General features: G+C 44.8%; 1 protein-coding gene across 1 annotated transcript; it reads right to left on the bottom strand.

The window, feature by feature from the left end:
• Window positions 1-17,288: 17,288 nt before the first annotated feature.
• On the bottom strand, window positions 17,289-21,432 carry LOC127311854 (pollen receptor-like kinase 4). Its single transcript, XM_051342333.2, has 3 exons — window positions 20,525-21,432; window positions 18,692-18,975; window positions 17,289-18,592 (listed from the first exon to the last, which is right to left on the bottom strand). The coding sequence occupies exons 1-3, from the start codon at window positions 21,219-21,221 to the stop codon at window positions 17,543-17,545; spliced, it is 2,031 nt and encodes a 676-aa protein (XP_051198293.1). The 5' UTR covers window positions 21,222-21,432; the 3' UTR covers window positions 17,289-17,542.
• Window positions 21,433-26,149: the final 4,717 nt, after the last annotated feature.

Below are 26,149 nucleotides of genomic sequence, written 5' to 3'. Positions count from 1 at the left end.
GCGCGGGGGCGAGAGGAGCGAGACGGTTGGGTCGGTAACAGATGATCTGGCTCTAGTATTTCTTAACTATTAAATTGCAATCCCTCTGGTACGTGGTACGTCGTCCCGCCTGGAAAAAAACAGCGAACAAAAACACGATGACAAAAAAAAAAGCAAGCTAACCCACGGAGCCACGCACGACTCGCATCCATCCTGAGAAACGAGCACACCCGCGCCGTGGCTCCGTTGTTGCCGAGACAGAGATTTTTCTTTTCTAATCGACGTTGCCGCCGGCCGGGATAGAAACTCATGCCGCGCATCACCGCGCCACGCCAGGAGGCGTCGGTAGGAGATCTCCTACCGGGAGATTTCGCTGCCGCGTATCCGAGGACGCCGCTAGCCGGGCTTGCCGCATCCCCGAACCACCCCGCGTCGCAGCGGACGATGCCGACGACCAACGGCTGGCGAGCGCCGGAGAGCTTCCGCGCGCGCGGAGAGATGTGTGGTAGGATTGGCCTCCGCGACGGGAGGACTCCACCAAGGCAATGCCCATGGCCGCCCTATGGATGCAGCCTATGGGTCCTACCTCCGCCGCGGGCTGGGAGACTGCACTGTCGGACGGAGTTGAGCACCGTCGCTTGCCGACTATTGTGTTAAATGTAGATGGGCTGCAGCCCATGTAATCTACAATTCCTGAAATCTCAAGGCCATCACGTTGGCAGCTTGGGACAGCCTCGAGACACACTCAAGGAAGCCTAAATTTTTGCTTGGTGCACCAACTGTGTTGGGTACGTGTCGGCTTGCATGTGCATGCTCGCCGCGTGTCCCTGGCTTCCTACGCGTGTCAACGCGGTCGGGTCGGCTTCCTCCCAGGCTATACAAGGAGACCGATTAGATCTGGAAAATAGTACTCTAAGATCTCTCTCGTGAAGTTCCTTTTGCTGTGCTACTCTCTAGTCTTCCCCATCCCGGCGACTGCGTGCACAGCCGTCCGGAAGAGCAGGCCTCCGAAACTCCGTCCGTTGAGATCCTGCACCGGGAGACGGGCGATAAGGTTTTTGGGGAGCGTCTCGGCGCGACTGCTCGCTGCTGTTCGTCTTCATCATCGACGGTTCGGCTGCTTCATCGACAGATCCGACTACACCATGGGCGACATCAACAACTCCCATGGTGGTGGTGCTACTGCTGGTGCGACCTTCCCGGTCGCGATATACGTGATTTCCCTCTCCTACCTTGCACTGCTACTTGTTCCATGTTCAGATCTGATGCATGTGCATGGTCTGATGTGTATGGTTAAGTATGCTTGTGCATCTGTAATGTTGCTTTCGGTAATTAAACTCACACGGAAATTGCCTAATAATGTAACAATCCAAAAACCTTATATGCTTAGGCAATTTTCACCGTCTGGTTTTGCTGCTGCGCTCAAACCGAGCCCGTTTACGTGTTCTCATTTCAAGAGATGGCAGAGTAAGACCCTCTTGTGGCTCACTTCTATGGGCGTGCACCGGGTTGCGGAAGGTACTCCCAGAGGTCCGCTTACTCCTGACGAGGATAAAGCGTTCGGGGATGCCACCGTAATCTTTGTGGGTGCCGTCCTAAGTGTGCTTGGAGACAAGTTGGTTGATGCTTATTGATACGTCTCCGACGTATCGATAATTTCTTATGTTCCATGCCACATTATTGATGTTATTTACATGTTTTATGCACACTTTATGTCATATTCGTGCATTTTCTGGAACTAACCTATTAACAAGATGCCGAAGTGCCGTTCTCGTTTCTGCTATTTTTGGTTTCAGAAATCCTAGTAACGAAATATTCTCGGAATCGGACGAAATCAACGCCTGTGTTCCTATTTTCCCGGAACCATCCAGAACACCCGAGAGCCGCAGGAGGGAGCCCTGGGGGCCCCACACCACACCCTGGCGCGGCCAGAGGGGGGGCCGCGCCGCCCTATGGTGTGGGCCCCCCAGAAGCCCGCCTGCGCCGCCTCTTCGCCTATATAAAGCCCCTGGATCGAAAACCCTGAGGCGTTCGACGAAAACCACAAAAACCTTCCAGAGCCGCCGCCATCGCGAGGCCAAGATCTGGGGGACAGGAGTCTCTGTTCCGGCACGCTGCCGGAGCGGGGAAGTGCCCCCGGAAGGCTTCTCCATCGACACCGCTGCCATCTCCATCGCCATCTTCATCACCGCTGCTGCTCCCATGAGGAGGGAGTAGTTCTCCATCGAGGCTCGGGGCTGTACCGGTAGCTATGTGGTTAATCTCTCTCCATGTACTTCAATACAATGATCTCATGAGCTGCTTTACATGATTGAGATTCATATGAGTTTGTATCACAATTTATCTATGTGCTACTCTAGCAAAGTTATTAAAGTAGTTCTATTCCTCCTGCACGTGTGTAAAGGTGACAGTGTGTGCACCGTGTTAGTACTTGGTTTATGCTATGATCATGATCTCTTGTAGATTGCGAAGTTAACTATTGCTATGATAATATTGATGTGATCTATTCCTCCTACATATGCATGAAGGTGACAGTGTGCATGCTATGCTAGTACTTGGTTTAGTCTTTTGATCTATCTTACACTAAAGGTTACTAAAATATGAGCATTATTGTGGAGCTTGTTACCTCCGGCATTGAGGGTTCGTGTAATCCTACGCAATGTGTTCATCATCCAACAAAAGTGTAGAGTATGCATTTATCTATTCTGTTATGTGATCAATGTTGAGAGTGTCCACTAGTGAAAGTGTAATCCCTAGGCCTTGTTCCTAAATACTGCTACGTTACTACGCTTGTTTCTTGTTTCTTTGCGTTACTACTGCTGCAATACTACCACCATCAACTACACGCCAAACAAGCTATTTTCTCGGCACCGTTGCTACCGCTCATATATATTCATACCACCTGTATTTCACTATCTCTTCGCCGAACTAGTGCACCTATTAGGTGTGTTGGGGACACAAGAGACTTCTTGCTTTGTGGTTGCAGGGTTGCATGAGAGGGATATCTTTGACCTCTTCCTCCCTGAGTTCGATAAACCTTGGGTGATCCACTTAAGGGAAAACTTGCTGCTGTTCTACAAACCTATGCTCTTGGAGGCCCAACACTGTCTACAGGAAAGGAGGGGGAACGTAGACATCAAGCACTTTTCTGGCGCCGCTGCCGGGGAGGAAAGGTAAAAGGCACTCATACTTCGGTTCCAGGTAAAGTACTTTTCTGGCGCCATTGTGTTTGTGCTCGAAGCTATTTCCTTTAGATCCTGCAATTGCATCTTTTTGTTTCTTGTTTACACTAGTAAGGCATAATGGACAACATCTGTGAGCTTTTTATTCTATTTCCTGAGTCAAGACATGAATGGTTTAATGCGAAAATTAAAAAACCCATGGAATCTTATTTGCATGCTAGTAGCAATGATATTAGTATGAACGCTTTGAACACCATTGTTGCTAATGATATGGAAAATTCTAAGCTTGGGGAAGCTGGCTTTGATGAGCATGATATTTTTAGTCCCCCAAGCATTGAGGAGAAAATTTTCTTTGATGATACTTTGCCTCCTATTTATGATGATTATAATGATAGTGGTCTTTTGGTGCTACCTACTATGGAGAGTAAATTTTGTTGTGATTATAATATGCCTCCTACACTTGATGAGAATAATAATGATAGCTACTTTGTTGAATTTGCTCCCACTACAACTAATAAAATTGATTATGCCTATGTGGAGAGTAATAATTTTATGCATGAGACTCATGATAAGAATGCTTTATGTGATAGTTATATTGTTGAGTTTGCTAATGTTGCTACTGAAAGTTATTATGAGAGAGGAAAATATGGTTGTAGAAATTTTCATGTTACTAAAACACCTCTCTATGTGCTGAAATTTTTGAAGCTACACTTGTTTTATCTTCCTATGCTTGCTACTTTGCTCTTCATGAACTTGTTTATTTACAAGATTCCTATGCATAGGAAGCATGTTAGATTTAAATGTGTTTTGAATTTGCCTCTTGATGCTCTCTTTTGCTTCAAATACTATTTCTTGCGAGTGCATCATTAAAACTGCTGAGCCCATCTTAATGGCTATAAAGAAAAGAACTTCTTGGGAGATAACCCATGTGTTATTTTGCTACAGTACTTTGTTTTTATTTTGTGTCTTGGAAGTTGTTTACTACTGTAGCAACCTCTCCTTATCTTAGTTTTGTGTTTTGTTGTGCCAAGTAAAGTCTTTGATAGTAAAGTAAGTACTAGATTTGGATTACTGCGCAGTTCCAGATTTCTTTGCTGTCACGAATCTGGGTCTACCTCCCTGTAGCTAGCTCAGAAAATTAAGCCAATTTACGTGCATGATCCTCAGATATGTACGCAACTTTCATTCAATTTGAGCATTTTCATTTGAGCAAGTCTGGTGCCATTTTAAAATTCGTCAATATGAACTGTTCTGTTTTGACAGATTCTGCCTTTTATTTCGCATTGCCTCTTTTGCTATGTTGGATGAATTTCTTTGATCCACTAATGTCCAGTAGCATTATGCAATGTCCAGAAGTGTTAAGAATGATTGTGTCACCTCTGAATATGTTAATTTTTATTGTGCACTAACCCTCTAATAAGTTGTTTCGAGTTTGGTGTGAAGGAAGTTTTCAAGGGTCAAGAGAGGAGGATGATATACTATGATCAAGAAGAGTGAAAAGTCTAAGCTTGGGGATGCCCCGGTGGTTCACCCCTGCATATATCAAGAAGACTCAAGCGTCTAAGCTTGGGGATGCCCAAGGCATCCCCTTCTTCATCGAAAACATTATCAGGTTCCTCCCCTGAAACTATATTTTTATTCCGTCACATCTTATGTACTTTACTTGGAGCGTCTGTTTGTTTTTGTTTTTGTTTGTGTTTGAATAAATTGGATTACATCATGCTTGTGTGGGAGAGAGACACGCTCCGCTGTAGCATATGGACAAGTATGTCCTTGGTTTCTACTCATAGTATTCATGACGAAGTTTCTCCTTCGTTAAATTGTTATATGGTTGGAATTGGAAAATGATACATGTAGTAATTGCTATAAATGTTTTGGGTAATGTGATACTTGGCAATTGTTGTGCTCATGATTAAGCTCTTGCATCATATGCTTTGCACCCATTAATGAAGAAATACATAGAGCATGCTAAAATTTGGTTTGCATATTTGGTTTCTCTAAGGTCTAGATAATTTCTAGTATTGAGTTTGAACAACAAGGAAGACGGTGTAGAGTCTTATAATGTTTTCAATATGTCTTTTATGTGAGTTTTGCTGCACCGGTTCATCCTTGTGTTTGTTTCAAATAAGCCTTGCTAGCCTAAACCTTTTATCGAGAGGGAATACTTCTCATGCATCCAAAATACTTGAGCCAACCACTATGCCATTTGTGTCCACCATACCTACCTACTACATGGTATTTCTCCGCCATTCCAAAGTAAATTGCTTGAGTGCTACCTTTAAAATTCCATCATTCACCTTTGCAATATATAGCTCATGGGACAAATAGCTTAAAAACTATTGTGGTATTGAATATGTACTTATGCACTTTATCTCTTATTAAGTTGCTTGTTGTGCGATAACCATGTTCACTGGGGACGCCATCAACTATTCTTTGTTGAATTTCATGTGAGTTGCTATGCATGTTCGTCTTGTCTTAAGTAAGAGAGATCTACCACCTTATGGTTAAGCATGCATATTGTTAGAGAAGAACATTGGGCCGCTAACTAAAGCCATGATCCATGGTGGAAGTTTCAGTTTTGGACATATATCCTCAATCTCATATGAGAAAATTATTAATTGTTGTTACATGCTTATGCATAAAAGAGGAGTCCATTATCTGTTGTCTATGTTGTCCCGGTATGGATGTCTAAGTTGAGAATAATCAATAGCGAGAAATCCAATGTGAGCTTTCTCCTTAGACCTTTGTACAGGCGGCATAGAGGTACCCCTTTGTGACACTTGGTTAAAACATGTGCATTGTGATGATCCGGTAGTCCAAGCTAATTAGGACAAGGTGCGGGCACTATTAGTATACTATGCATGAGGCTTGCAACTTGTAAGATATAATTTACATGATACATATGCTTTATTACTACCGTTGACAAAATTGTTTCATGTTTTCAAAATCAAAGCTCTAGCACAAATATAGCAATCGATGCTTTTCCTCTATGGAGAACCATTCTTCTACTTTTCAATGTTGAGTCAGTTCACCTATTTCTCTCCACCTCAAGAAGCAAACACTTGTGTGAACTGTGCATTGATTCCTACATACTTGCTTATTGCACTTGTTATGTTACTCTATGTTGACAATATCCATGAGATATACATGTTACAAGTTGAAAGCAACCGCTGAAACTTAATCTTCTTTTGTGTTGCTTCAATGCCTTTACTTTAAATTATTGCTTTATGAGTTAACTCTTATGCAAGACTTATTGATGCTTGTCTTGAAGTGCTATTCATGAAAAGTCTTTGCTTTATGATTCAGTTGTTTACTCATGTCATTACCATTGTTTTGATCGCTGCATTCACTACATATGCTTTACAAATAGTATGATCAAGTTTATGATGGCATGTCACTCCGTAAATTATACGTGTTATCGTTTTACCTGCTCGGGACGAGCAGAACTAAGCTTGGGGATGCTGATACGTCTCCGACGTATCGATAATTTCTTATGTTCCATGCCACATTATTGATGTTATCTACATGTTTTATGCACACTTTATGTCATATTCGTGCATTTTCTGGAACTAACCTATTAACAAGATGCCGAAGTGCCAGTTCCTGTTTTCTGCTGTTTTTGGTTTCAGAAATCCTAGTAACGAAATATTCTCGGAATCGGACGAAATCAACGCCCAGGTTCCTATTTTTCCCGGAACCATCCAGAACACCCGAGAGCCGCCGGAGGGGAGCCACAGGGGCCCCACACCACACCCTGGCGCGGCCGCAGGGGGCCGCGCCGCCCTATGGTGTGGGCCCCAGAAGCCCTCTGTGCCGCCTCTTCGCCTATATAAAGCCCTGGATCGAAAACCCCGAGGCGTTCGACGAAACCACAAAAACCTTCCCGAGCCGCCGCCATCGCGAGGCCAAGATCTCGGGGACGGAGTCTCTGTTCCGGCACGCTGCCGGAGCGGGGAAGTGCCGGAAGGCTTCTCCATCGACACCGCTGCCATCTCCATCGCCATCTTCATCACCGCTTGCTGCTCCCATGAGGAGGGAGTAGTTCTCCATCGAGGCTCGGGGCTGTACCGGTAGCTATGTGGTTAATCTCTCTCCATGTACTTCAATACAATGATCTCATGAGCTGCTTTACATGATTGAGATTCATATGAGTTTGTATCACAATTTATCTATGTGCTACTCTAGCAAAGTTATTAAAGTAGTTCTATTCCTCCTGCACGTGTGTAAAGGTGACAGTGTGTGCACCGTGTTAGTACTTGGTTTATGCTATGATCATGATCTCTTGTAGATTGCGAAGTTAACTATTGCTATGATAATATTGATGTGATCTATTCCTCCTACATATGCATGAAGGTGACAGTGTGCATGCTATGCTAGTACTTGGTTTAGTCTTTTGATCTATCTTACACTAAAGGTTACTAAAATATGAGCATTATTGTGGAGCTTGTTAACTCCGGCATTGAGGGTTCGTGTAATCCTACGCAATGTGTTCATCATCCAACAAAAGTGTAGAGTATGCATTTATCTATTCTGTTATGTGATCAATGTTGAGAGTGTCCACTAGTGAAAGTGTAATCCCTAGGCCTTGTTCCTAAATACTGCTGCGTTACTACTGCTTGTTTCTTGTTTCTTTGCGTTACTACTGCTGCAATACTACCACCATCAACTACACGCCACAAGCTATTTTACGGCACCGTTGCTACTGCTCATATATATTCATACCACCTGTATTTCACTATCTCTTCGCCGAACTAGTGCACCTATTAGGTGTGTTGGGGACACAAGAGACTTCTTGCTTTGTGGTTGCAGGGTTGCATGAGAGGGATATCTTTGACCTCTTCCTCCCTGAGTTCGATAAACCTTGGGTGATCCACTTAAGGGAAAACTTGCTGCTGTTCTACAAACCTCTGCTCTTGGAGGCCCAACACTGTCTACAGGAAAGGAGGGGGAACGTAGACATCACTTATCTGCACATCCGAAATGGGAAGGAACTGTGGGATGCACTAGACGCTAAGTTTGGTGCTGCCGATGCCGGAGGTGAACTGTATACTATGGAGCAGTTCAATGACTACATAATGGTTGAGAACCGATCTGTAGTAGAACAGGCTCATGAGATACAGATCATGGCAAAGGAACTTGAGCTCCTCAAGTGTGTGCTACCGGACAAGTTTGTCGCGGGATGCATTGTCGCTAAGCTTCCCCCTTCATGGAGGAACTTTGCCACTTCCCTGAAACATCAGAGGCATGAGTTCTCTGTTGAGAATATCATGGGCTCTCTGGATGTTGAGGAGAAGGCGAGGGCAAAAGACAAACACACTGGAGGAACCGAGGGACGTTCTGCTGCCAATATGGTACAGAAAAATGCCCACAAATCCAAGGGAAAGAACAAGGGAGTCTCCCAGACCACCAACTTTAAGAAGGGGAAAACGGAGAAGAAAGATCCTTGCTGGGTGTGTGGCGAGACATGCCATTGGGCTAATCGCTGTCCACAACGCAAAGGAAAGAAATGTCAGGCTGGACAGAACTCAAATTCTGTCAGCATGGTCATTGGCAACACAGATGAAGGAACTACAGGGTATGGTAATATGTTACCTACCGTTCTTTCGGTGTTTCAGCCCACGGAATGGTGGGTTGATACAGGGGCCAATGTTCATGTGTGTGCTGACATCTCCATGTTTACCTCTTATCAGGCCCGAGGTTCCTCAGTAATGATGGGGAATGGGTTACATGCTACTGTTCGTGGTGTTGGCACGGCAGATCTGAAGTTTACTTCGGGAAAGATCGTGCAACTGAGGAACGTGCTGCATGTCCCTTCTATCAAGAAGAATCTTGTTAGTGGCTCCCGTCTTATGAAAGACGGGTTTAAGTTGGTGTTTGAGTCCAATAAAGTTGTACTGTCTAAGTATGGAACTTTTGTTGGAAAGGGATATGAATGTGAGGGAATGTTTCGCTTCTCTCTAGAAGACTTCTGTGATAATGTTGTGAACCATGTAAGCACTAGTGTTAATGAAACTAATGTTTGGCATTCACGACTTTGTCATGTTAATTTCGGTTGTATGACGCGGCTTGCTGATATGAGTTTAATTCCGAAATTCACCTTTGTCAAAGGCTCTAAGTGCCATGCTTGTGTGCAAGCAAAGCAGCCTCGCAAGCCTCACAAGCCTGCGAAGGAAAGAAACTTGGCACCACTAGAGCTCGTGCATTCAGATCTATGTGAGATGAATGGTGAGTTGACAAGATGTGGAAAGAAATATTTCATGACTTTGATTGATGATTCCACTAGGTACTGTTATGTGTATCTACTGAAAACTAAAGATGAGGCTCTTGATTTCTTTAAAATCTATAAGGCTGAAGTTGAGAACCAACTTGAAAGAAAGATAAAAAGGGTTCGGTCCGATCGTGGTGGAGAGTACTTTTCTAATGAGTTCAATTTATTCTGTGCGGAACATGGTATAATCCATGAGAGGACGCCTCCCAATTCCCCACAATCCAATGGGATTGCGGAAAGAAAAAACCGTACTCTAACAGATTTGGTTAACGCCATGTTAGATGTTTCGGGTTTATCCAAGGAATGGTGGGGGGAGGCTATATTGACTTCGTGTCATGTCCTAAACCGTGTTCCAGCCAAGAATAAAGAGATTACCCCTTATGAGGAGTGGGAAAAGAAAAGACCAACACTCTCCTACCTACGAACTTGGGGCTGTTTGGCAAAAGTGAATTTGCCAATCACCAAAAAGCGAAAGCTTGGACCAAAAACCGTGGATTGTGTCTTTCTTGGCTATGCTGCCCATAGCATTGCTTATAGATTTCTTGTGGTGAAATCTGGAGTGGACGACATGAATATTGGCACCATCTTTGAATCAAGAGATGCTACATTCTTTGAGGATATATTCCCTAAGAGAGATATGCATGGCATGTCTAGTTGGGAATCTGATCCAATACATGAAACTCCTATGGAGTCTGATGAGGAATCTGATGATGAGAGTTCAGATTATGATGAAGATGACAATGAACCTCCCACAAGGAGTAAGACACAAAGGACTGCAAAGTCTTTTGGTAATGATTTCATTGTGTATCTTGTGGATGATACTCCCACTACCATTTCAGAAGCTCTCGCATCTCCTGATGCAGACTACTGGAAGGAAGCGGTTCAAAGCGAGATGGATTCCATCTTGGCTAATGGAACGTGGGAGTTATCTGAGCGTCCTTATGGGTGCAAACCTGTAGGATGTAAATGGGTATTTAAGAAGAAGCTTCGAGCTGATGGTACTATTGAGAAGTACAAAGCTCGGCTTGTAGCCAAAGGCTATACCCAAAAGGAAGGCGAAGATTTCTTCGATACTTACTCACCTGTGGCGAGATTGACCACCATTCGAGTACTACTGTCATTGGCTGCCTCACACGGTCTTCTCGTTCATCAAATGGACGTTAAGACGGCTTTCCTAAATGGAGAGTTGGACGAGGAAATTTACGTGGAACAGCCTGATGGTTTCGTACTACAAGGTCAAGAAAGAAAGGTGTGTAAATTAAAGAAATCTTTGTATGGCCTTAAACAAGCTCCCAAACAATGGCATGAGAAGTTTGAAAGAACTTTGACATATGTGGGCTTTGTTGTCAATGAAGCTGACAAATGTGTGTATTACCGCCATGGTGGGGTTGAGGGCGTTGTCCTATGCTTGTATGTGGATGACATACTAATTTTTGGGACAAGTCTCAAAGTGATTGAGGAGGTAAAAACCTTCTTATCTCGGTGTTTCGAGATGAAAGATCTTGGAGAAGCTGATGTTATATTAAACATCAAGCTATTGAGAGATGGGAATAATGGGATTACACTTGTGCAATCTCATTATGTTGAGAAGGTATTGAGCAGATTTGGCTATGCTGATTGCAAATCTTCTCTCACACCTTATGATCCTAGTGTCTTGCTTCGAAAGAATGAAAAGGAAACTAAAGATCAATTAAGATACTCTCAAATAATTGGTTCACTCATGTATTTAGCTTGCGCTACGAGGCCTGATATCTCGTTTGCTGTGTGCAAACTTAGCCGGTTTGTGGCCAACCCGGGAGATGATCATTGGCATGCTCTTGAGAGAGTGATGCGCTATCTAAAGGGAACCATGAGTTATGGAATTCATTATACCGGGTATCCAAGAGGACTTGAAGGGTATAGTGATTCCAATTGGATTTCTGATGCTAAAATGAAAGCCACAAGTGGATATGTTTTCACTCTTGGTGGTGGCACTGTTTCCTGGAAGTCTTGCAAGCAGACCATCTTAACGAGGTCAACTATGGAAGCAGAACTCACATCATTAGATACAGCTACTGTCGAAGCGGAATGGCTTCGTGAGCTCTTGATGGACTTGCCTATGGTTGAAAAACCAATACCGGCCATCCTTATGAACTGTGATAATCAAACTGTGATTATCAAAGTGAAGAGTTCTAAGGATAATATGAAAAGTTCCAAACATATCAAGAGGAGACTGAAGTCTGTCAGAAAACTGAAAAACTCCGGAGTGATAGCATTGGATTATGTCCAAAGTGCTAAAAATCTGGCAGATCCTTTCACAACAGGACTATCAAGAAACATGATAGACCTTGCATCAATGGAGATGGGTTTGAGACCCACTTGAGTTGCCGAGGGAGTAACCCAACCTATGTGATCGGAAATTCCGTGAAGTAGGACCTGGGAAAACAAACCGGAGTAACTGAGTTGAGAGAAAATTTAATACTCCCACTCCGCTGCAGATGCAATTCTCTCATAGCTACTGTAAGGCAGGTTGACAATGTCTTAATGTGTTCTGAGCGGCTCTTGATGAGCGAAGACGCCGTCCTACTGGGCGATCTTTTGAAGAACACACCTATATGAGTGACACTACTGGTCATAGTGTGGGAGATTTGGGTGAATCTCTAGTAAGCTCATGAAGGGCCGAGGAGTATGACTTATAAGCTCCACCCGAGGGGAAGGCTAAGGTAGCCTAGTACCGTGCCGGCATTGAGCGAAACTTACTGCACAAAGACTGACAATTCAAGGCATAGTCCATTGTTCAGTTGTAGTCAAGCGTAGCACCTTGCCTAGGTGGAAGTTCAACTTAGCAGTCTCCACTGAAGTGCAGGTATATTAAACAGCGAACGGAACTAATGTGTCATCTGATGTGCATATGAGATCTGGTGGGGGATTGTTAAATGTAGATGGGCTGCAGCCCAATAAGGCAGCCCATGTAATCTACAATTCCTGAAATCTCAAGGCCCATCACGTTGGCAGCTTGGGACAGCCTCGAGACACACTCAAGGAAGCCTAAATTTTTGCTTGGTGCACCAACTGTGTTGGGTACGTGTCGGCTTGCATGTGCATGCTCGCCGCGTGTCCCTGGCTTCCTACGCGTGTCAACGCGGTCGGGTCGGCTTCCTCCCAGGCTATACAAGGAGACCGATTAGATCTGGAAAATAGTACTCTAAGATCTCTCTCGTGAAGTTCCTTTTGCTGTGCTACTCTCTAGTCTTCCCCATCCCGGCGACTGCGTGCACAGCCGTCCGGAAGAGCAGGCCTCCGAAACTCCGTCCGTTGAGATCCTGCACCGGGAGACGGGCGATAAGGTTTTTGGGGAGCGTCTCGGCGCGACTGCTCGCTGCTGTTCGTCTTCATCATCGACGGTTCGGCTGCTTCATCGACAGATCCGACTACACCATGGGCGACATCAACAACTCCCATGGTGGTAGTGCTACTGCTGGTGCGACCTTCCCGGTCGCGATGTACATGATTTACCTCGCCTACCTTGCACTGCTACTTGTTCCATGTTCAGATCTGATGCATGTGCTTAGTCTGATGTGTATGGTTAAGTATGCTTGTGCATCTGTAATGTTGCTTTCGGTAATTAAACTCACACGGAAATTGCCTAATAATCTAACATATTGGTCCTGCGAGCAGCGTTGCGATCATCCTCTTCTATCTTGTAGCCGCTGATTGGGGAGGACAAGTTCTTCTGAATGTTGATACATGTATCTGTACTGCTGCCGCTGCTACTTATCAGGGACCTGGTACTGATGCGTCTGCCGGTGTATGCTGCTACAATGCTTCGAACGTGTGGCTGATGTGTGCTCTGTGCTAAATACAAACGGTGTTGGTCGTGAGAGAGCTTACAAGTTAATGTTGCGTTGCTAATTCATATGCTTGTAACTTGTAAGTCATACTATCCCGGCCACCTAATATGGACTGCCTTTTCAGATTAATGCAGTACTTGATATTATTCATGTCATGGTACTCATACATTGTGTCTATGTTTTCATTTCAAAGGTTCAACTCTGCAGTGAAATACGAGAGGATTTGCATATCTTGATTTGCGGGTTGTGTCTATTCATTTGTAACCTTAGCAAGTTTTTTTTTTTCAATTTAGTTTTACTTTATTTGTTAAACCTCATGTTTATTATCATGTCAAATTCAATTCACATGGGTGCTATATCTTTTATGATATAATTGGTAATTCACATTAGTTAACAGTAAAACTCACCTAGCTAGGTCCTCTCACAGTGATTTGGCACTCTAAACCGTCCGATGCATGTATTCAACGCTCCAAATCGTCCCAGCTTACCGAAACGTCACTAGAGCCGATTTCAGCCGTTAATTCGCGTCAAAAGCCTACCTATCGTTATATGGGCTGCTATTCTCGAAGCTGACCTGGGAGTTCTGTGGTTAACCAGGCCGGAATTCCTTTCAAACAGGCCGAGTGCTCCCCATCTGATCCACTTTGGGCCTTGAGGATCGATGTAAATATCCTCGCACCTGCAACTGGTGGGACGCGTCGCTGCAATTGCAGAGTTATGCGCTGCGGGCGATTGAAATCGGCATTGAAGAAAGCACTGATGGATGCCACTCGCCGGACCGATTAATGCAGGTAAGTTAATGTCTTTAGGCGAAACGATCGAAGGGTCTCTCCTCCTCATCATCGTTTGGCTTCCCTCTCTCTCTCATGGCGCGATGACGATTCTACACCCAACATCCTAGCTCTGACGGTTGATGTCGAGGCGGCCGAGACGGTGGGTGTGAGGGGCTCCAGGCAGTCAAAGCCCGAGCTTGGCATACCCACGTTCGATCATGGAGGCGGTGGCAGGCTGGAGTGTGCGGCCATGATTTCCATCTCGATAAGGAGTTATGTAACACAAATCTTCTATGCATTTGATTTTGTGGTTCGATCCCTACCCACCCTATTTTCTCCTTTCTATAGCAGACATGCTTTTTGCCTAGGTAGCAGGCCTCATGCGGTGGTGCAGATCCGACAGGTATGTAGGACTTGCTCCCTTCCTATGGCACAAGAGACTGAGAACATGTGGAGCTGACTTGTTTTGTTTTCCTTCTCACCTATCAAAAGGCCAACTATGAGAATATACCAAGCTTGCAGTTTAAATAATGTTCCAAGGAAGGTACGAGATTAATTCTTATTCCGCTTATGCAAATGAATTTTTGGTCTATGTATTGCTGGTTCCAAAAGTTTCTTGGACAAATCTACGATACCTTTTGTATGGCTATTGTCAAAGATCTGAACATCTTATAAGCTTATTGGGCTCCTGGCATGTCTATCATGATCGATGAATGATTGTCTTCTTCAGTGATAAATTGTACCAAAGGAAAGAGGCATCGAAAGTATTTCAGGACAGTTTCAATTTCCCTCTTAAAGGGATCTCTTCTCAAGGCTGTATGTGTTGTTAAACTATACTCCTGTTATACCCCCGCCCCCCTTCCCCCATTGTAAAAAAAACTGTCAAGCAAGTTGCTGAAAAATGTATGTATTGTTTCTAAAATCGACACTGATACAGCCTGTATGATATGGTTACATCTGCAGAATGAATTTTCTTACATTTTTTTGAATTGTTAGTGCATTGTTTTCTTACATGGAGGTGCTTTTTCTCGTGCAGCAGAGCTATTGACCTATCACTAAGGTTGAGATATTGGTCCAAGAACAGTTATTTCGTGACCACTATACGTTTGTACAAAAGGTTCTTTCAATCGCTACTGTTGCGTTCATATTAGTATTAATTTTCCTATGTGATCTTTCATTTCTTGTATTGTTTTCTGTTTCAGGGGCTAAAAGTTTTTGTTTTCCGTATATCATTGGCACTGTTTATGATTGCCAGGTGCAGAATGATTCCAATAAGATTTTATCAGCAACCACTTATCACTTGGTTAGTAGAAGGTCTATCAGAAAATGCTAATTGTTAATTCAATTTGTGCAGATAATTCCTTGCACTCCATCTGAAAAGACCCGGAGCTAGGTTTGCAAATAATGGTCTGACCTAGATATCCAGAAGTTGTGTTGCCGTTTAATGATTCTTCACTGAATTTACATCTCAAGTCAAAGAGTTTGCAGGTGAGAACACTTATTCTACTTATGTGCTCTCACACGTGAAGCAGCCATCCCAACCGAATCCACTGTTTTAGCTCAGTTTGTCAATTATAACTTTGGGTATGCTTATTTTCTAGCCGACCTAATTTCAGTTGGCTGGACTTAACCAAAAATTTAGTGGCTACACGTTTTTAGCTGTGAAATAATAATCATTGTGTGCATATAAAGTATATTTAAAGTAAGGCATGAAGTTAATTCATGGCTCTGTATTTAGTTCATGCACAAATTTAAGGGTTGAGGCTCTTGTTACTTATATATAGGGAAGTGTGGGCTATGTTGAGAACAAGAGGCTTGTGATTTTCTTTTTTTGATTTCCATCCTGAGATCGAATCAAGTACGTACTGCGTATATAATTTTACTTCAAAAAGGAGAACTCTTTATTGTCTCAAATTTACCTCCTCCTTCTAGTGTCTCAAATTTGTTTGAAAATTGGTTAAATGGGGTGCCAAAAAAAGATAAAGGCCACATTAGAGTCGGTGTGTGCGCTTTATTGTGGGCTATATGGACAGTCCGTAATGATTTTATATTTAACAAAAGGAGTTTCCCATCTTTTATGCAGGTTATCCCTTTGGTCACTCATTGGATCCATATGTGGTCCTTCCTGCAGCCGGTGGAGGAACGTCCGGACATGGATTTTGGGTGCAACCGTTTGGCGACGGTCGCACGGGATTTCTACAGCCAGTGCGGTTGGCGGTCTGAGAAAAGGCTCACATCATGATGCTACATCGCTTTTTTCTTCTAGCTTTTTTTAGGTGGCTTATCCATGTTGAGACTCTAAGTGATCCATGAGCTGTAATAATTGTGTACTGTTACTACTGTTTTGGTGTGACTTACTTTAATAAAAAGCCGTATGCATCAATTGATGCAGAGGCAGGGGCACCCCATTTCGAAAAAAAAAGGAGAACTCTTTGTTTAGCAATCCAGTCGTGTTTCCTTAACATACATTCTACCTCACGTTCCACAACTTGCTGCTAAGTGCAGTGATAAGTACCTGAATGAAGCTAAATTATTTTTCATCTTTGTAAGATGTTCTTTGGGATATAGCTGTTCCTTTTCTTGAGTAATCATAATTTGTGTTGATCCCTTTTTCTAAAAAAAATATGTGTGCTCTTGAAGAAAAGAAAGTCCCTTTGGTATATATAGACTGGTGGATTTGTCCGTTCTTAGCTTTATCAAAATGATATCTTGCTGGGCCTTTTTTTCTTGATATGATACGATGTTATTTTATTTAATATTAAAATATATTGGATGTAACAATTTCTTATATTATAGGATGAAGAGAATATTTGATAGCAACGACATCTTAGATTATTTGGAAATTTGGAACACCTATATCTTTTACACATATGTTGGCAAAAGTTTCATTCACTCATACCAAAAGGACGGGCGCAGCAATGCGCGCCACTATGGTCTAGTAGATTCGCAAAATAGAATGGTATATAAGCGCGATGAGTTTGGTGCATACATATGTCTTGTATGTGAGTTATTTTTTACAATTATTTTCTACCAAATCGGAGATATGTAATATAGATTGGATAGAGGATATGTGATATGTCGTGGCAACGCACGAGCACTCTGCTAGTTTCTCTAGTATCCTAAAGAAAAGTGCTCCCAGCAACAACAACAAAATAGTGTCCTTTATTTTGTAGCTTCCACCAATGTCGGGAGCGCTGACAACACCGGCGTTGGAATACCACCTGCGACGACATCAATATTGTCTATGAGCACGGAATAACACAAATCAAACGACCTTATTCTCACACAAAGAACCTCCTACGACGACGATGACGACCACATCCCACCATTTTCCTCAACAAAATCTAACGATCCTTACACGCACCCAATTAAGCCGTCACACGTATACATTTACAGCGACCCTGACATACATCCATGGGTATATATGATACACCTTGCATTGCAACCAAACCAGCCGACGACGCGAGCGACCCAAGAAGAATTTTCAGTGTTGGTTGCTAATAATCACAATCACGTCGAGATGTAGTTGGGCTGGTCGCCGGCGCCGGAAACGCCGTCGCTGAGGTAGGACGAAGCGGTGCTGCTGTCGTCGGGGTCCCGCTCCCGGACCTCCTCGATGCGTGCGAGCGCCTCCTTGATGTCCCAGCGCGCGGCGACGTCGGCGTCGCAGCAGGCGAGGCCGACCTTGAGCAGCTTGACCATCTCCCCCTCGGCGCTGCGGGTGCCGCCCATGTCCTTGTCGAACACCTCGCCGGTCCACTCCTCCCGCACCACGGAGTTGACCCAGCCGGCCAGGTCCATCATGGTGTCCTGATCGCGCCCCTTGCGCAGGTAGTTGGCCGGGAACTTGCCCGTGAGCAGCTCCAGCACCAGGATCCCCAGCGTCCACACGTCGCTCTTCTTGCTCGCCTTGCCGCCCTGCGCCGCCGCGCACTCGGGCGACTTGTACGCCACCATCACCTGCGACGCGTGCTGCGGCGTCACCACCGGCACCAGCGCGTAGTCGCTCAGCACCGGCTCCAGCTTGTCGTCGAGGAGCACGTTGGAGGACTTGAGGTGGCCGTGCGGCACCGTCAGCATGGGCAGCTCCTCGTACAGGTACGCCAGCGCGCGCGCCACGCCCTTGACGATCCGCAGCCGCGCCGCCCAGTCCAGCTTCGGCAGGCCCGACCTCTCGCCGCCGTGGAGGAACGCGGCCAGGCCGCCGTTCGCCTTGTGCTCCGTCACGAACAGCTTCTCGTCCTTCTTGTACAGGTAGGCCACCACCGGGTTGAGGTTCGGGTGGGACAGGCGGCCCAGGCGGCGCATGTGCTCGTTGAAGTCCTGCCGTGCGGCGCCGTTCATCTCCTTGAACCGCTTCACCACCATGGACGCCCCGTCCAGCAGCGTCGCCTTGTACGACGCCCCGAAGTTGCCGCTGCCCAGCACCTCCGCCGAGGCCCGGAGCAGGTCCTCCAGCTCGAACCGCGGCCCGCCCTCCTGGAGGAACACCAGCCCGTCGCGCCGCCCGCCGCGCTTCGCCGGCACCGCCGTCACCGAGCCCGTCTGTTCCATGTCACGCTGCCGGATCACACCCCATATATACGCACGCACCATCATGTCAGTTTCACTTTGTCAGTACTATTGCAGCAAAAGTTCTACTCGGCCAATTTTGTTCACCTTTTCGATCTTGATGGCCGGCTCGGCGGTGGCCTGCAGCTTGGCCGCGGTGGCGGCGTCGCCGCTGCCGCCGAGCGTCTCGGTGGCGTCGTCTTTGCGTCGGGCGAGAAGCGCCAAGATTATGCCAGCGATAGCGAGGAGGCCACCGACCGCGACCACTGCGATGGCAATGATCATGAGGATCTTTAGGCTGTTTGATGAATCCGACGACGGTGACGATGCGCCTATGGGTGATGCTGGCGGGCACGCGATGGCCAGCGGCGGGCCGCACATACCTTCATTGCCTGAAAATTTACACATGTCAGGTGTACACGTTCGGATCAGATATTCAGATGGTGCACACTGAGGGTTTGAGAATTTCAGTAAACATGATTTACACAATTCGGTATATTTCACATACTAGATGGAAATTTCGGAATTTATCTAGGCTTCTATTTTTTTTTTATTAAGGGAAGATGCAGAATTGTAACTTGTCACATGGATTGCTCAACCAAGATTTACAAAAAGCAAAAATTTGAGTATTATAACGGAAGCTTTATTAAGAGAAGCTTTAAGTATTTGAGTAAACATGATTCACTCAATTTGGTATATTGCACATGCGGTTGGAAATTTCGGATCTTGATGCAAAGGTTCTTAACTTTTCTTTCTCTTCCACGCTCTCTACACCAGCTTTAACCTATGCCTCACGAATCGAGCAACTACCTCGTGACGTAAGCCAAACCTCATGCTCTTCTAGTCCCCTATGCCAACATCATGGCTTCGAAGCTCGATTTGCGAATGTCATTCGAGTTCGGATGAATGGTCTTTTCTACCACTTCCTCATCTTCATGCTCGTGTGTACCATTGCATTTGGGTGAGTCATTATGTTGGCTTCCATCTCCAATTTAGGCATCACTGTATCCTCACGGCTTTGGTGAACTGCAATTGCGAACCCATAAACCCTAACAACTTGCTCGTTACATAGCACTACACATCATGCCGTGCAAAGCTTGACCCTCTTGTGAGTTTTGATGGTTGCTCTAAGAGTTGGTAAATGAAGCTAGGACGTAGATTGAAATATACGTTGAAATGGGTACTCCCGGTGTAATCGAAAGCAAATAGGGAATCTTTTGCGAGTGTGTGCTTTGGAAATGGTCGATTCATCTTGGCGTTACGCCACTGAGGCAAGGAACCACGAAAGCGGGTAGAAACCCGAGGATGTCAGCTTGAAATTCGAAGTTAAAAGAAAACTCAGCGCAGATAATTATATTGTTCCAACTCGATTTCAATGTCCTACTGTAGAATTTATTTTGGTCGTTTCCTCAAAAAATAAAATCTTAATCATGAGTTTGCTTAGACTAATCACAATGGAAAGTATCATACACTAGTAACATGCACATGATACTAATTTATGATACTACCCCCACAATACATAGTATCATAAGATAGTATCATAGACCAACATGTCATGCATGATACTACTATGATACTTTCATTGTGGCAGCTGGCAAGTCTTATGTAAGCGCGGTAATGCTGGATATTGTAGCATTTACCAAAAAAATTACTACTTGTAGTATAACGCAACAATTAAATATGAACGTTAAGCTACTTTCGTTACACCAAAAATCTCACTATTAAATATGTTTATTTCGACGTTGGCTCCTAGAAAGATTGAGCTTGGTATAGTACTAATTAATTGGTCAACCTCAGTTACTACATCACCGAGATACGGATAATCAATATAGTAACATCATGCACGCACGATCGATCGATTATGCAGGAAAATATAGAAACGTTACGTGCATGATGCATGCGCGCACGTCGCCGTGCAATGAATGAACGAAGGAAGCTCACCTTGGAACGCGGCGACGCCGAAATGTTGGAGCTGCTCGGGGACGGGGCCGGAGAGGTTGTTGTTGGAGACGTCGACGAGCTGGAGGCCCTTCTGGTTCAGGTCCGGGATGGGCCCATCGAACCTGTTCTTGGAGAGCTGCAGCACGAGGAGCTTGGGCGACGTGACGATGGAGCCCGGGATGTGGCCGGTGAAGTCGTTGTTGGTGAGGTATAGCTTCATGAGCCCCTTCATGGCGGCGAAGGCGTCGTCGGGGATGTCGCCGGAGAGGCGGTTGCGGGAGAGGTAGAGCAGCTTGAGCATCCCGAGCTTGGAGAGCCCCGCGGGGAAGGTGCCGGTGAGGTTGTTGTTTGCGAAGCTGAGCGAGCGGAGGCCCGGGAGGCCCGCGAGCGGCGCCATGTCGGGGGCGGGGCCCTGGAGGCCGAGGTACTCGAGGCGGAGGACGAGCACCTGGTTCGTGACCGGGTGGCACCGCACGGCGTACCACACCGGCAGGCCGCATGGGCCGGAGCCGGGGGAGGTGACCCACTGGTCCAGCGGCGCCGGCGGGCGGTCGCCCGTGGGCCCGCGCAGGGTCGCCCGGAAAGAGAGGAGGACGTCGGCCTCGGATGGCCCGGCCGCCGCCGCCACCGCGACGAGGGCGGCCAGGAGGAGGAGGAGCAGCCTGGCGGCGCCGGCGAGCTCGCCGTCGCCGGCCATGCCGCGCGGGTGGAGGGAAACGAGAGGCGCGCGTGCGGCGCGTGGGCGCGCGGGCGGCGGCGGCTAAAGAAAGAAAAGGCGGGTGGGTGGAGGTGGTGCGAGGAGGACGACGACGACGGAGGTGGCGGGGAGAGCTAAGAATAGGCGTCGCGCGGAGGCGGAGTGGCCTCGGCTTAGGTACCGACGTCGGGGCCAAGGGTGGGAGTCGTCGCGCGCTGAGAGAGACGTACGTTTTTCCTTGTTGCCGTTCGTCTGGTTTGTAAATTCTCCTGCGAGATCAGTAGACGGATCAATCACCGGAAAACCTGAGGAGGCAGATGCTGGAGCCAGCCAGTGTTCAATGTTCTACACCAACTGGCTCGCTAATTTCTTACTCGAGAGTGTGCATGTCTCTCTTTTTCCCAGTTCCATTGCATTTGCACATTTTTGTAAAAATACTGTATTTCGGAATTGTGCAGCTTTTTGTTTTTCGATAAATAATTTTGTTAGTTCACAATTAAGTGATCGTACTTAATTACTCCGTTCTTGGTCGATGCTAAGGCTGGTCATAATGCTAGTATCTTAGTTAGTATCATGCAAGTTAGGCTCACAAAAATGTTGATGTGGTATCTAATTAAGCAGAAGAGATAGAATTAGAGTAACATATGTAGATACTGTATCGTGCCACATATTACGAGAAAAATTAATGCCAAATAGATCTTGTACATAGATTTGCATTGAGATTCTATAAAATAGTAAATTTATAAGATTAGGATACTACTCTTTTTCCAAGCGATCCAACATTACCATCACGATAAAGAAAGGGGAGTGGCGTTTTGGCACCCGGGAGCATATGCTCCCGGTTTTTTAACTTAATTTTAAATGCACTTTTAAAATGTTGAAAAATTTGAACATAAAATTTGGTGGATACATCTCAAAAATCTACACGTTCACAAAGTGGTTCTACAGAAAACCGATATTTTGAGTGTCATTTGTAAAAAAGACAATTTTTTCTGTAAGAAAAAGTTGTGTACGAGACGTTTTGTTTATCTTTTTCACACAAGTCATAAAAAATGTCGGTTTTTCGCAAGACTTGATGTGCGCACGTAACATGTTGATACGTAAGCGAGAAATTTTTTGTTCGAATTTTTTGAACATTTCAAAATATTTTTCCGGTGGTAGGAGCATATGCTCCCATGTGCCGAATTGAATTTCCGTAAAGAAAACATGGTTTAAGTAGCAGAAAGAAAAGAAGAAGGAGGGGGGGGGGGGGGGGATCGCCGCCTATTGGTACCGTTCGGGGGGTTTATAGCATGTTACAAAGCAGGATCAAACTCAAAACAGAAACAAGCAAATAACTTTCCCAGATCGAAACAGCTACTCCAGATAAAGCATGTATCAAACTATCAGCCAGGTGGCATCATCATCATATGTTCCCGTCCTTTCCACTCCAGAACCTGCCGCTTGTCCCTCAATTAGCCGGATACCTACCTTGGTAGGCCGTCTATCTGCCGTGGTAGTCATATCAACTAAGACCAAACAGAGGAGACTATCTGCTCCAGCCTGAATGTTTTCTGCATCAGAAGGATCATTGAGACTTGCCCAGTAATTCATAAAGATAACAGGAAAACTAATGAGCTCGTTAGGGCATTTGTTACGATTTTTTCTCAAAACAAGCTTTATTTCTTAGCTTCCAAACGACCCAGGAAATAGCAGCAAGCCCAACAATTTGAGTGTTTCTGCTAGCAGGAACATATCGAGGGAACCACCAAAAGAATTGGGTGAAGCTTCCAGGCCTATTTGAGGCCCCAATAGTTGTGCCAACTATACTCCACAGACATATTTTGCTGCCACACAATCAAAGAACAAATGAGAAATGGATTCACTTTCATGGAAGAACTGACAACATGCACTCACTATCCATCTTCTCTTCAGGAGATTATCTTTTATAGCTATTGCATTATGCCAGATCAGCCACAACCAAAATTGTATTTTCAAAGGAATCTTGCTTTTCCACAAATGCCTGAAGAATATATCTTCTGAAAGTGAAATTTCAACCCAGAGCAGCAGCATCAACAACTGTAATATCTTGTTCATTGCAAATATAAAAAATGTCAGGAAAGGTACATTTCAGAGGATTATGTGCACACCATGCATCACACCAAAAACTAGTTAGATGCCCATTTTCCAACTTGTAATCTTCTACCACACAAGTATAAACCCTTTACTTTTAGCATATTAGACCACATGGGAGAGTCTCTAAGTCTGTTTTTTAATAATAGATACTATCAACACCCGGATTTTTAAGTCCAGATGCCTATTATGCCATTCCTCGCAATCCCAGGAATATTGTTTTTGCGAGACATAATAGATTGATATCATAACACATCATTCATTACATACCATAATCGTCTTACAAATAAAGGATCACATGATCCAGTCTCATTACAACATAGGGGATCTAGAGATCCAAATACAAATCACATAGCGGAAGCTAAATAGTAGCGGTCTTGGTCCATTTATTCCACAGGCAACTGTCAACGTCAGGAGTGGTCCTAGTTGTCGTAGACGTTCTGCTGTCCTTCATCTTGATACTGGGGCTCTTCTTCATAGTCTGGCATTTGAATAGCCAGGGACACAGCCATGAGTACTTTAAAGTACTCGCAAACTAATACTAAGGTAAAATACTATCAACGGCAGTAAGGGGGTTCTAAGCTCTAGTTTCATTTGCATAAAGCCGGTTTTGTTTCATAAGTACTTTAATAATCAAAACCTCTTCATTTGCCTAACTCAAGTGGGAATATTAGTGTCATTCCCACAACTCAGTTGTGATTCAAAGTCAAAGTCACCTTTCAAATTCAAGTCACAAGTCGCCATTCATATTTTGAGAAAAGTTCTGATGACGGAACAGTATGGCCTTTCCAACTGTCCATAACCGCGGACGCGGCTATTCGAATAGGTTAAACTCTGCAGAGGTTGTACACTTGTGCCACAACAATTGCAATAGTTCGTCAGGGGTAACTGGCCCTGATTTATCGTACGCAGTACACGAACTACCAATCCTAACCTTTCATTTACATACTCTAGTATAGGCACCTCTCCCCATGAGCTTGGCCTCCCGTTGAAAACAGACCGTCAACCCGGGAACTGCACAGGGCTTGGGTAGGACATTCACCTCATTTCACGTCATTTCACTTTCAATGGAGGCAGCCTCGGCATAACCCCGATGACGCTTGTTCAGAGGGAACCCATACTAAAATACATAAGTTTCCAGTTAAGCCTTACCCAGATTCAGGTATTGTGGGGGTACTCGTAAAATTGGAATGGTATCGCATCCGAACCCAACCATCAGATTTTTGGTAAGTTTCACCAAGTCATTCACAAATCACATTCACCTTCAAAAATCTCTCAATAGAATGACTCTTCATTCCAAGGTTTTCAAAGTCATTTCAATTCACAAGTTCCCAACTAGAGTAGTCACTTTTAATATTTAGCACTAGCAACTAGTCATGAGGGGTGCTAGGTGGTTTACCTTGCTTCTAGGCTAAGTGTGATGCTCTTGTACTACTCCATATCTAAACCAAGTGAATCATAAATCAAAAAGTACTTTGATAAATAAAATTCAATAAAGCTTTTAAAGTAAAAACTGGGGATATGATCATAAGCAAAAAGTAATGGTGCCTTGCTCTTGTAGAGCTTTGCACTAATCTATCTTGCATTGGTAACAGCTTGCAACAATATAACTTGCATTAGTCTAGCTTGCCTTGATTGGTGAGGTGGTCAAAGTTTTCTTCCTCTTCCTCTTGGTAGAAGACCTCTTCCTCTTGATAGTCTCTAGTACTAGCGTCTATAAACGAATACGAGGATACAATTGATAACGCGAAAGCACACGTCCGTTGGGAACCCCAAGAGGAAGGTGTGATGCGTACAGCAGCAAGTTTTCCCTCAGTAAGAAACTAAGGTTATCGAACCAGTAGGATTCAAGAAGCACATTGAAGGTTGTTAGTGGCGGAGTGTAGTGCGGCGCAACACCAGGGATTCCGGCACCAACGTGGAACCTGCACAACACAATCCAAATACTTTGCCCCAACTTAACAGTGAGGTTGTCAATCTCATCGGCTTGCTGTAACAAAGGATTAAATGTATAGTGTGGAAGATGATGTTTGCAAAGAACAGTAAAGAACAATGTTTGCAGTAGATTGTATTCGATGTAAAAGAATTGGACCGGGGTCCACAGTTCACTAGTGGTGTCTCTCCAATAAGAAATAGCATGTTGGGTGAACAAATTACAGTTGGGCAATTGACAAATAAAGAGGGCATGACAATGCACATACATATCATGATGAGTAGTGTGAAATTCAATTGGGCATTACGACAAAGTACATAGACCGCTATCCAGCATGCATCTATGCCTAAAAAGTCCACCTTCGGGTTAGCATCCGCACCCCTTTCAGTATTAAGTTGCAAACAATAGACAATTGCATTAAGTATGGTGCGTAATGTGATGACCCACAAGTATAGGGGATCGCAACAGTCTTCGAGGGAAGTAAAACCCAATTTATTGATTCGACACAAGGGGAGACAAAGAATACTTGAAAGCCTTAACAGTGGAGTTGTCAATTCAGCTGCACCTGGAAACAGACTTGCTCGCAAGAGTTTATCAGTAGTAACCGTTTTATAGCAGTAACAGTAGTGAAATAACAACAGCAGTGTAACAACGACAACAGTAGTGATTATAGTAAACAACAGGATTAAAATATTGTAGGCACAGGGATGGATGACGGGCGTTGCATGGATGAGAGAAACTCATGTAACAATCAAAGCAGGGCATTTGCAGATAATAATAAAACGGTATCCAAGTACTAAACAATCCATAGGCATGTGTTCCATACTTAGTCGTACGTGCTCGCAATGAGAAACTTGCACAACATCTTTTGTCCTACCAGCCG

Source organism: Lolium perenne, chromosome 7 (genome assembly GCF_019359855.2).
Source record: "Lolium perenne isolate Kyuss_39 chromosome 7, Kyuss_2.0, whole genome shotgun sequence".
Classification (NCBI taxonomy): Eukaryota; Viridiplantae; Streptophyta; class Magnoliopsida; order Poales; family Poaceae; genus Lolium; species Lolium perenne.
This window is presented reverse-complemented; position numbering and strand designations above follow the sequence as displayed.

Coding starts and splice junctions, on each gene's coding strand:
- LOC127311854 (XM_051342333.2), bottom strand. CDS start 21,221: ATGGCCGGCGACGGCGAGCTCGCCGGCGCCGCCAGGCTGCTCCTCCTC. Junction 18,976..20,524: donor CGGCGTCGCCGCGTTCCAAG/GTGAGCTTCCTT, acceptor GTAAATTTTCAG/GCAATGAAGGTATGTGCGGC. Junction 18,593..18,691: donor CGGCCATCAAGATCGAAAAG/GTGAACAAAATT, acceptor GTGATCCGGCAG/CGTGACATGGAACAGACGGG.